Source organism: Cucumis melo, chromosome 9, assembly GCF_025177605.1.
Source record: "Cucumis melo cultivar AY chromosome 9, USDA_Cmelo_AY_1.0, whole genome shotgun sequence".
In the NCBI taxonomy this organism is placed as follows: domain Eukaryota; kingdom Viridiplantae; phylum Streptophyta; class Magnoliopsida; order Cucurbitales; family Cucurbitaceae; genus Cucumis; species Cucumis melo.
Genome location: NC_066865.1, coordinates 633,997 through 646,411, shown reverse-complemented (window position 1 = coordinate 646,411; position 12,415 = coordinate 633,997). Strand labels below are relative to the sequence as shown.

At 32.7% G+C, this 12,415-nt stretch overlaps 1 protein-coding gene across 1 annotated transcript; it reads left to right on the top strand.

The window, feature by feature from the left end:
* Positions 1-2,486: 2,486 nt before the first annotated feature.
* LOC127150991 (uncharacterized) lies at positions 2,487-12,230 on the top strand. The gene is made up of 4 exons (XM_051090112.1): positions 2,487-9,286; positions 9,552-10,500; positions 10,728-11,508; positions 11,679-12,230. Exons 2-3 carry the CDS (start codon positions 9,564-9,566, stop codon positions 11,438-11,440), a joined length of 1,650 nt encoding a protein of 549 aa, XP_050946069.1. The 5' UTR covers positions 2,487-9,286; positions 9,552-9,563; the 3' UTR covers positions 11,441-11,508; positions 11,679-12,230.
* Positions 12,231-12,415: the final 185 nt, after the last annotated feature.

Here is a 12,415-nt window from a genome sequence, read left to right as displayed (position 1 = left end):
TGAAGGTCTTACTGATGATTACAGCATAGAGGGCACATGTGAATACAATGGGAAGGGAGCTTTTTTTGCAAAATTGAAGCACAACTTAAGCTTCCATACAACATGATCCACAATGAAATATTGACTCTTTTTTGGGCTCTTTGTTTTCCTAAGACTCCTTTGCAAAGTGATATCAATGGGTGAAGCAGTGGAAAGGTGATTGACTAATGATTTAACAGTGACAGAGCCACATTATTTTAGGAACCGAACTCTGTTATCTGAGGAGGTATTTACCACTTCTGCATCCAATGAACTCAACGAGGCTCAGAATTCGAGGACTTCCTCATTAATCAATAATCTTCTGAAGTATATTGACCAAGAGCTGGTTTGTCTATCCCAACGCTCAGCAGTTGACCCTTTTGGATCAAGGGCAATATAGAATAGGCTTGAGAACTTACTGTTTAGTGGAATAACATCTAGTCATGGATCTGCCTAGAAGAAGACTCACTATTACCCACTTTAAAAGCAGCCAATGCTTCAAACTTTGCGTCATTCTCAAGAAATGTTGATCCATAGGCTTCTTAGTCTCAAATACTCCTTTTCACTTGTGTGCCAACGGAAAGGATGGCACCAATGTATGTTGTTTACTACTTTACACCATATGTCATAAACTCCTAGCCCCATTTTGATAATAGAGCCAGGTTTTGGATATGCATATTGCTTAGCCCGAGGCCTTTGTCTCTTTGTGCCTCATTGAGTTGGTTCCATTTGACCAAGTTGTTCGACTTCCCCCCCACTGTTACCTTCCTAGAAAAACTTCCCCATTATTTTTTCCAAAGTATTGGGTATAGAAGCAGGCATGAGGAAGGTGGCCATGTTATATGTTGGAAGATTATACATTCTCCACTTGTTTAGGCTTACTTGGATTTTGTCACTGATGGGATGCCAGAAAAAAAAAATTTAGGATATGAGAATTTTGGATTGAAGTGTGGCATTGGATTCCATGTTTAGGAATATTAAAAAACTTTTGCTATTTTGTTGAGAAAGGCTTATTAAATTAGATTAAGTGGTGAAATAACAACTAAGAGTGAGATTTGTGAATTCAATTAAGTTTTTATTTAAAGGATGAGTTGATTTGTCAAGGACATGGAACTAGGCAAAAAAAAAAAGTTTGCCTATACAAATGAAATTGGAGAAAGACACATGGACTATAGACGCCTAAAAAGAAAAGTTAGGATCTGAGAGTTTTAAATTGAAGTGGCATTGGACTTCAAGTTTATGATTATTTAACTATTCCCATTGTTTGGAGAAGGGATTATCAAATTGGATTAAGGGTTTGGGGTAGTGCACTAAGAGTGAGATTAGGCAATTAGATTCAGTTTTTATTTGAGAAATGAAGTGATTTGTTATGGACATGAATATAGAAATTATATTTTTAATAATGCAGTCAACTACCTAGGTCTAATGTTGTAGCTGAATATGGGATACGATTTCCGTTCAAGCTGATTCGCTGGAGCAACTCATGCTAAACTTGGCTTTTCACATGGATGCTGATAGTGTGAGTATGGTCCACTTAAGTAGTTTATGGTGTTGAGTTTCTGTTCAACAATTGATTTTTGGAATGAATTAAGATTGACGTGGGTAGAGCAATGTTTACAACCAAATAACTAAAATAAGCTAATTAACAACTAACAAAATAATACTAATTGGCTAGAAAAATGAATAATTAACATATACTCCAAAAATACATAGCTCATAAATAGCCAAAAAAAAGCTGGAGCAAACGGTTTTCCTGAAAAAGAAAATGAACATTTCTTGGTATGAGTCTATAAAATAATTGTTGAATCATTTACCCAATACAATTCAATTACTTTTCCTATCTTTCACAACATATCAGTGTCTCCTTAAAACCATCTAGAATGAATAAAGTTTCTTCCATGACAAGTTTTTTCTTTTTACTACTATTGTTGGTATTTGTAAAAGAAACCCAGTTGGCAAATGCAGCGACATGCGACCCAAATGAGATGAGAGTATGTCTATGGGCATACACTATGTCAACAGCGCCATCGTCATCTTGTTGTGACATGGTGAGGAAGCATAGATCATGTTATTGTCAATACAAACAAAATCCGCAATTTCAATCTTATTTACAATCTCCTGCCTCTAGAAAAATCCTCTCTCAATGTGGAATTACCCTCCCTTCTTGCTAGAGTAATCACCATATCCAATTCATTGAATTCAATATGAAATGAAGATATATACATATAAAAAGAATAAAGTTATACATTCATATTCTTGGAGCTTCAACATTTTATTTTGTATACTTAAGTTAAATAATACTTTTTCTTTAATTATGAAAGTCGTAATTTAAATATTTTAATTTTGGCATGGTTTCAACTTTCTCCTTTGGTTTAAAAGCTTTAAATATCGTGAATATGATTTTATTAACATATACGAAGATTATCACTAAATTATCTTTTACACGAAGGACTTACTTACGTATTAAAATGTTAAATTAATATTTATAAACTCAATACTTATACTCTTGCAAAAAAATAAAACATCAAAAAAACAAAACAATTTTAATATGGTTTTGATTACCAACCAAATCCACAACGACACCTAGAAAAAAATTAATCAAACAAATGCTTAGTACAAATTACAATTAATATCGACTTATGCATGTATAAGCCCCTTCTCAAAACATTTCACAACGATTGACTCTACTTAATAGAGCGCATTTTAATTTTTATAAAAAAAACACACTAGGGAAACTTTTCAAACTTACCGATTAATATGCAATATAATATAATAGTTGTAAGGAGATGATTCATAATTTTTACTGATTAATATAGATTTTTTATATGTTTTCAACGAACTTTCTTGTTCTCATAACATATTGATCCAAGAAACAAAATTTGTTGGAGTATATAAATTTGTAATCTCAGTACATTAAAACATGTAATGCTGACTTATATTTCAATCTTTTAGTTACAATTAATACTCATTTTATAAGTTTCAATAATTGTTTGACATTTATACGTTTTTTTGCTTAAGGGATGGGGTGTTTTTTCGTGGAGATGGATATAAGAAATAAAATTTGGCTATACAAATGAAACTCTTTAGGACATTTAGAAAATAAAAGCCTTCCAATTTGATAATACAAACTCTTTAAGACACTTAGAAAATAAAACCCTGCCAATTTGATTGGATCTCTTGTGAGGAGTAATCCAGGAAACCGTGGATGTGGAGCATCATGATGATGCGTTTAAAGGAGCAAGCTAAAACAATCGTGCCAGCTAGCAGCTTGAGGCCTTGTTGTGGAAAACACGCTCATTTCTTTTGAACCATAGCTCTACTAGAAGAGCCTTGACTGCGTTGCACCATAATAGTATAGTTGTTTTCTTCATGGTTGGACCAGTCATAATAATGTGCAACATGTTCCCCTTAAGTTGTTATTAAAAGCCCAACAGAGATTAAAAATTTGCAGCAGCTGAGACCAACAATTTGCAGTATAAGGGTAGTAAAAAAAAATGTTCTGAAGGTCTTGCTAATGATTACAGCATAGAGGGCACATGTGGGGTGAAATACAATGGGAAGGGAGCTTTTATTTTTGCAAAATTGAAGCACAGCTTAAGCTTCCGTACAACATGATCCACAATGAAATATTGACTCTTTTTGGGATCTTTGTTTTCCTGAGACTCCTTTGGAAAGTGATATCAATGGGTGAAGCAGTGGAAAGGTGATTGACTAATGATTTAACAGTGAAAGAGCCACCTTGTTTTAGGAACCAAACTCTTTTATCTGAGGAGGTATTTATCACTTCTGGATCCAATGAACTCAACGAGGCTTGGAATTCGAGGACTTCCTCATTAATCAATAATCTTCTGAAGTATATTGACCAAGAGCTGGTTTGTCTATCCCAACACTCAGCAATTGACCCTTTTGGATCAAGGGCAATATAGAATAGGCTTTAGAACTTACTGTTTAGTGGAATAACATCTAGTCATGGATCTGCCGAGAAGAAGACTCTATTACTATTACCCACTTTAAAAGTAGCCAATGCTTCAACTTTGCATCATTCTCAAGAAATGCTGATCCATAGGCTTCTTAGTCTCAAATACTCCTTTTCACTTGTGTGCCAATGGAAAGGATTGCACCAATGTATGCTTTTTACTACTTTACACCATAGGGTGTTCTGATATGTCATAAATCGCTAGCCGCATTTTGATAAGAGAGCCAGGTTTTGGATATGCATATTGCTTAGCCCGAGGCCTTTGTCTCTTTGTGCCTCAATGAGTTGGTTCCATTTGACCAAGTTGTTCAACTTCCCCCCACTGTTACCTTCCTAGAAAAACTTCCCCATTATTTTTTCCAAAGTATTGGGTATAAAAGCGGGCATGAGGAAGGTGGCCATGTTATATGTTGGAAGGTTATACCTTCTCCACTTGTTTAGTTTTCCTTGGATTTTGTCACTAATGGGATTTTTGTATTGAAGTGTGGCATTGGCCTCCATGTGTAGGAATATTAAAAAACTCTTGCCATTTTGTTAAGAAAGGCTTATTAAATTAGATTAAGTGGTGAAATAACAACTAAGAGTGAGATTGGTCGATTCAATTAAGTTTTTATTTAAAGGATGAGTTGATTTGTCAAGGACATGGAACTAGGCAAAAAAAGTTTGCCTATACAAATGAAATTGGAGAAAGACGTGTGAAGGACTATAGACGCCTAAAAAGAAAAGTTAGGATCTGAGAGTTTTTAAATTGAAGTGGCATTGGACTTCAAGTTTATGATTAAATAACTATTCCCATTGTTTGGAGAAGGGATTATCAAATTGGATTAAGGGTTTGGGGTAGTGCACTAAGAGTGAGATTAGCCAATTAGATTCAGTTTTTATTTGAGAGATGAGGTGATTTGTTATGGACATGAATATAGGAATTATATTTTTAATAATGCAATCAACTGCCTAGGTCTAATGTTGTAGTTGAATATGGGATATAGTCTTCGTTCAAGCTAATTTGCTAGAGCAACTGATGCTAAACTTGGGTTTTCACTTGGATGTTGATAGCGTGAGTATGGTCCACTTAAGTATAGTCTAAGATGTTGAGTTTGTGTTCAACAATCGATTTTTGGAATGAATTAAGATTGATGTGGGTAGAACAATGTTTACAACCAAATAACTAAAATAAGCTAATTAACTACTAACAAATAATACTAATTGGCTAGAAAAACAAACAATTAACAAATACTCTAAAAATACATAGTTCATAAATAGCCAAAAAGCTGGAGCAAACGGTTTTCCTGAAAAAGAAAATGAACATTCCTTGATATGAGTATATAAAATAATTGTTGAATCATTTACCCAATACAATTCAATTACTTTTCCTATCTTTCACAACATATCAGTGTCTCTTTAAAACTATCTAGAATGAATAAAGTTTCTTCCATGACAAGTGTTTTCTTTTTAGTACTGTTGTTGGTGGTATTTGTAAAAGAAGCACAATTGGCAAATGGAGGGACATGCGACCCAAATGAGATGAGAGTATGTCTATGGGCATACACTATGTCAACAGCGCCATCTTCATCTTGTTGTGACATGGTGAGGAAGCATAGACCATGTTATTGTCAATACAAACAAAATCCAACATTTCAATCTTATTTACAATCTCCTACCACCAAAAAAATCCTCTCTCAATGTGGAATTACCCTCCCCTCTTGCTAGAATAATCACCGATATCCAATTCATTGAATTCAATATGAAATGAAGATATATGATAAAAAAATTATAAAAGAATAAAGTTATACATTCATATTCTTGGAGCTTCAACATTTTATTTTGTATACTAAGTTAAATAATACATTTTCTTTAATTATGAAAGTCTTAATTTAAATATTTTAATTTTGGCATAGTTTCAATTTTCTCCTTTGGCTTAAAAACTTTAAATATCGTGAATATGGTTTTTATTAACATATACGAAGATTGTCAACTAAATTATCTTTTACGCTCAGGACTTACATACGTACTAAAATATTAAATAATATTTATAAACTCAATACTTATACTCTTAAAGAAAATAAAACATAAACGAAATAAAACAATTTTAATATGGTTTTGATTACCAACCCAATCCACAATGACACCCGAGAAAAAAATTAATCAAACAAATGCTTAGTACAATTTACAATTAATATCGACTTAGGCATGTAAAAGCCCCTTCTCAAAACATTTCGCAACGATTGACTCCACTTAATAGAGCACATTTTAATTTAAAAAAAAAAACACTATGGAAACTTTTCAAACTTACCGATTAATATGTAATATAGTATAATAGTTGTAAGGAAATGATTCATAATTTTTACCGATTAATATAGATTTTATTATATGTTTTCAACTAACTTTTTTGTTCTCATAACATTTTGATCCAAGAAACAAAATTTGGTGGAGTATATAAATTTGTTAATCTCAGTACATTAAAATATGTAATGCACAATAAAGAATGATCTGACTTATATTTCAATCTTTTAGTTATAATTAATACTCATTTTATAAGTTTCAATAATTGTTTGACATTAATACGCTTTTTTGCTTTAGTTTTTACTTCTAAAGAAAATTGGAAAACGATTCATGGAGGACTATAGACGGGCAATAAAGAAGAGTTAGGATATGAGAGTTTTGGACTGAATTGTGGGATTGGACTTCAAGTTTAAGATTAAATAACCATTGCCATATTTTGGTGAAAAGATTATCAAATTGGATTAACTGTTGATAGTGGACTAAGAGTGAGATTAGCCAATTGAATTAAGTTTTTAGTTAATGGATGAAGTTATTTGTTGTGGACATGAATATAGGAAAAAAAGTTAGGCTATACAAATGAAATTGAAAGAAGGCACGTGGAGGACTAAAGATGACGTAAAAAGAAAAGTAAGAATATGATAATTTTGGATTAAAGTGTGGCATTGCATTTAAGTTTACTATGATTAAATAATCGTTGAGATTGTGCACTAAGAATGAGATAAGTAATTTGAATTAAGTTTTTATTTCAGGAATGAGGTAATTTTCTGGGGACGTGAATATAGAGAGAAAAGTTTGGCTATACAAATGAAATTGAAATGTGACATTGGACTTCAAGTTTCGTGGAGATGGATATAAGAAATAAAATTTGGCTATACAAATGAAACTTGAAAAAGACACATGGAAAAACTATAGAAGGCACAAATAGAAAAGTAAGGATATGCGTGTCTTTGATTTAAATGTGACATTAGACTTCAAGTTTTAGATTAAAGAATTGTGAAACCCGCATTTTGGAATAAAAGGGTTGTGAAGGAGATTGAAATTACTAAGTATAGCTATTAGGCATTTTGAAGGAATGTTGCGTGATAGCTATGTGATGCAAGGAAGAAGTAGTTATGCGTTTTGGCTAATCAACGCGAGGAAGAAAGATGAACTTGTGAGCAGTTAGATTTAGTTTTTATTTGAGGAATAAGGTGATTTGCTATGGACACAAATATAGAAATTATATTTTTAATAATGCAGTCATTTACCTAGGTCTAATGTTGTAACTGAATAACGTTCAAGCTAATTCGTTGGAGCAACTGATGCTAAACTTGGCTTTTCACTTGGATGCTGATAGTATGAGTACGGTCCACTTAAGTAGTCTAAGGTGTTGAGTTTCTGTTCAACAATCGATTTTTGGAATGAATTAAGATTGATGTGGGTAGAGCAATGTTTACAACCAAATAACTAAAATAAGCTAATTAACTACTAACAAATAATACTAATTGCCTAGGAAAACGAATAATTAACATATACTCCAAAAATACATAGCTCATAAATAGCCAAAAAAAAGCTGGAGCAAACGGTTTTCCTGAAAAAGAAAATGAACATTCCTTGGTATGAGTCTATAAAATAATTGTTGAATCATTTACCCAATACAATTCAATTACTTTTCCTATCTTTCACAACATATCAGTGTCTCCTTAAAACCATCTAGAATGAATAAAGTTTCTTCCATGACAAGTTTTTTCTTTTTAGTACTATTGTTGGTATTTGTAAAAGAAACCCAGTTGGCAAATGCAGCGACATGCGACCCAAATGAGATGAGAGTATGTCTATGGGCATACACTATGTCAACAGCGCCATCGTCATCTTGTTGTGACATGGTGAGGAAGCATAGATCATGTTATTGTCAATACAAACAAAATCCGCAATTTCAATCTTATTTACAATCTCCTGCCTCTAGAAAAATCCTCTCTCAATGTGGAATTACCCTCCCCTCTTGCTAGAATAATCACCGATATCCAATTCATTGAATTCAATATGAAATGAAGATATATGATAAAAAAATTATAAAAGAATAAAGTTATACATTCATATTCTTGGAGCTTCAACATTTTATTTTGTATACTTAAGTTAAATAATACTTTTTCTTTAATTATGAAAGTCGTAATTTAAATATTTTAATTTTGGCATGGTTTCAATTTTCTCCTTTGGTTTAAAAACTTTAAATATTGTGAATATGATTTTATTATCATATATGAAGATTATCACTAAATTATCTTTTACACGAAGGACTTACATACGTACGAAAATATTAAATTAATATTTATAAACTCAGTACTTATACTCTTAAAAAAAACAAAACAATTTTAATATGGTTTTGATTACCAACCCAATCCACAACGACACCTAGAAAAAAATTAATCAAACAAATGCTTAGTACAATTTACAATTAATATCAACTTATGCATATAAAAGCCCCTTCTCAAAACATTTCGCAACGATTGACTCTACTTAATAGAGCGCATTTTAATTTTTAAAAGAAAACACTAGGGAAACTTTTCAAACCTACCGTAGTTCGTTTAGTGGCATATTGGTATGAAAACCAACTCCAAACAGTTGGTTGAGATATTTTTAGAGTTTTTGTAATGTATAACAGATTTGGTATAAAATATTAAGGATATGGCAATTTATGAAACAATTTGCAAATATAGCAAATTGATGATTTTTTTAAAATATATTCCAATATTACCCTTGTTTTAAAAACAATCCTGGCGCGAATTTCTCCTCCTCCATTCGTCTGCGTGATTTTCTCCCTCTCCAATATATTCTCCACGATTTTCTCACTTCTTCCGCCTTACCATTCTCAAGAACGCCTTCTTCCGCACGACGCCTTGTTCCGCCTCCAACGACGCCTTCGTTCGCCTCCAACGACGCCTTCTTCCGCCTCCAACCAGTCGTCATCTTCGGTCTCCAACCAGTCGTCATCTTCAGTCTCCAACCACAACTTCTTCCGCCTCCAACCATCTGGTATGTAGTCTTTCATTTTAGTTTCGTTAAATCTTTAGATTCTTTCTTTTTAGTATTTTAGTTTTTCTGTTTGTAATCTTGGATATGAATTCATCTTCTTGCAGAATTACATGTCTATCATTTTCATTTATTAATGATAGTGATAGACTTGTATCCTAGTGTATCACTGATAGAAGTCTATCACTAATACGCTATGATACAAGTCTATCACTGATAGACACTTTGTCTTCTAGCACTAATACACTATTTTTTGCACATTCTGCAGTAATTTGGAATTATGATTAAACTTCCCATAGTAGTGTTTCACAGTGGACAGTGGGATGATACAAATAGTTACTTGAATTACAAGACTACAGGTGTATTGGTTGATGAGATGATGTCTTTTGAAAATTTTGTGAGTTTAATATTAAGAGAAGTTCTATTTGATGCATCTCCTTCTTCAATACAACTGTCAATTTTATTGGATTATGGTATCACTAATATTCAAACTGTGGTTCAAATTCAAGAAGATAAAGATGTTACTTGGTTTCTAAGTTTAGTTAAAGGGCAAATTACAAGACATCCATTAGTTGCCCATGCTATTGCTCATGTCCCTGATATGGATTTAGAATGGTCTAGTGTTGTTGACAGTGGGATGGATAATTTGTGTTCTTTGCTGCCTTCTTCTTCCATTGATGACGATTTTCAAATTCTTACGGATATTCATGTTAGTAGCTTGTCTTCTACATTTGATTTGAAAGAAAAGGATATGTTTGCTAGCAAGGAATTACTATCAAAGTCATTTTACTACATTGCTATAAAGAACAACTTTGAGTTCAAGACTGTGAGATCAAATTCTAAATCTATTGAGTTTAAGTGCTCCCAAGATAATTGTCCGTGGTATGTTCGTGCATCTCGTTACAAGGGTGGGGAATTATGGCGGCTAAGGAAGTATATTGCTAATCACAATTGCTCCATAAATGTTATTCAAACTACTCATAAACAAGCATCTTCATCACTGATTAGTGATTGTATTGGAAAAGACTTTAGTTCTTTTGATCGTTCAACTCCAAATGATATTATGATTCACATGCGTACTAAACTTGGTGTAAATGTTAGCTACTATAAAGCGTGGAGGGCAAAGGAACTTGTTATGAATTCTTTGAATGGTGAAGCAAAAGAATCTTATGCCTTGATTCCAAACTTTTTCATGAAACTAAAAGAAATTAACCCAGGTATGTTTTTATTCTTACAATTTATATATCATCAATCAAGCTTTTAATGATATGGTCTATCACTGACAAGTTCTATCAGTGATAGGCCTTATAGTAAATGAGCATATCATCAGACGACTGGTGTTATGGTGGTTTACTATAGGGTCTATCAGTGATAAACCATATAAGTGACAGACCTATAGTAAAACTGATACAGAGGGACATTTTAATAATATTTTTTATTTCAGGTTCATTCACTGCTTATGAAACTGATACAGAGGGACATTTTAAGTACTGTTTTATGGCTATTAGAGCATGCATTGAAGGATGGAAATATTGTAGGCCCAATATATCAGTTGACGGTACATTTTTGAAATCTAAATATGGTGGAACTCTTTTGACAGCCTCAACAATTGATGGTAATAATCAAATTTTCCCATTGGCCTTTAGTATTGTAGATTCTGAAAATGATGCATCCTGGAGATGGTTTTTTGAGAATATAAAGAATAGTTTAGGGGATCGGGAAGATTTAGTTGTAATATCTGATCGACATTTAAGTATCCCAAAAAGTGTTCATAATGTTTTTCCAAATGCTGAATATTGCGTTTGTTTGCAACACCTTCTAAAAAGTTTGAAGTTGATATATAAGGACCCTATAATTGATAAGCTCTTCTTTAGATGTGGAAAAGCATATACAGTTGTTGATTTTGAGACTAATATGAGATGGATGGAGTCTATGTATCCTAGTATACGAGACTATCTTAGTAAGGTTAGTTTTGAAAAGTGGGCTCGAGCATATTGTACAAGGAAAAGATATCAAATGATGACTACAAACATTTCAGAAAGCTTAAATGCAGTTCTAAAAGAATCTAGAGATTTGCCGTTGCAGCATTACTCGATTCTATCAGACAAATACTTCAAAATTGGTTTTATGATCGAAGAAAAGTTGCATGTTGTATGAGAACTGTTTTAACTAGTTGGGCTGAGGGAGAATTACGAATTCAACATCAAAACTCAAGAAGCTTCACAGTAAGTTTTTTTGTTTCAATGTTTATTTATTTAGTTAAAGGGTAATGTAACAAGACCTATCAATGATAGTCTCTATCGCTGATAGATTCTTATCAGTGATTGTTTATATCAGCGATAGATTCTATCAGGGATAAACCATATATGTTGACTAAGTTTTTTTTTTTCTTCAGGTTAATGCTATTAATGATGTTGAATTTCAAGTGATTGATGGAAGAAAACAATTTATTGTACGGTTAGATTGCAAATCATGTACCTGTCGCGTTTGGGATCTTGATGAAATTCCATGTGCCCACGCTCTTGCTGTTCTTCGTGGGCGTAATATGAATACTTACTCTTTTGTTTCCAAGTATTTTTTGTCAAGTACTTTGATTTCAACTTATACTGGATCAGTTCGTCCGGTTGGGAACCATGCCAATTGGAAATCTATTGGGATTGAGAATAACATACTACCTCCAACTTTCAAGCGTCGAGCAGGACGACCGCGAAAACAAAGAATATTATCAATTGGCGAGAAGAAAAGTCACTCAAGATGCAGCCATTGTCATCGTGCTGGTCACAATCGTAGAAATTGCAAATTTCCACCATTTTTACAGTGACGTGATATTATGTTTTCTATAATAAACTTTTAGCTTTAGCATATAGAGCATTTATTTTGTGTGTGTAGTAAATACTTTCTATTTGTTTGATTCAAACCGTTCAATAATAATCTACCTTTTTCTCAAGACTATAAAAGTAAAAGTGACTTTATTGTAAAGTCTATCACACATAGTTTCTATCAACAATAGATTTTGTAAAGTAATAATATGAAGTAATCCACTATAAAGTCTATCATAGATAGTTTCTATCAAGGATAGACTTTATTGTGTAGTCATCACCAATGATAGGAACCAATGTACAACTGAAGGAA

Coding starts and splice junctions, on each gene's coding strand:
- LOC127150991 (XM_051090112.1), top strand. CDS start 9,564: ATGATTAAACTTCCCATAGTAGTGTTTCACAGTGGACAGTGGGATGAT. Junction 10,501..10,727: donor ACTAAAAGAAATTAACCCAG/GTATGTTTTTAT, acceptor TTTTTATTTCAG/GTTCATTCACTGCTTATGAA.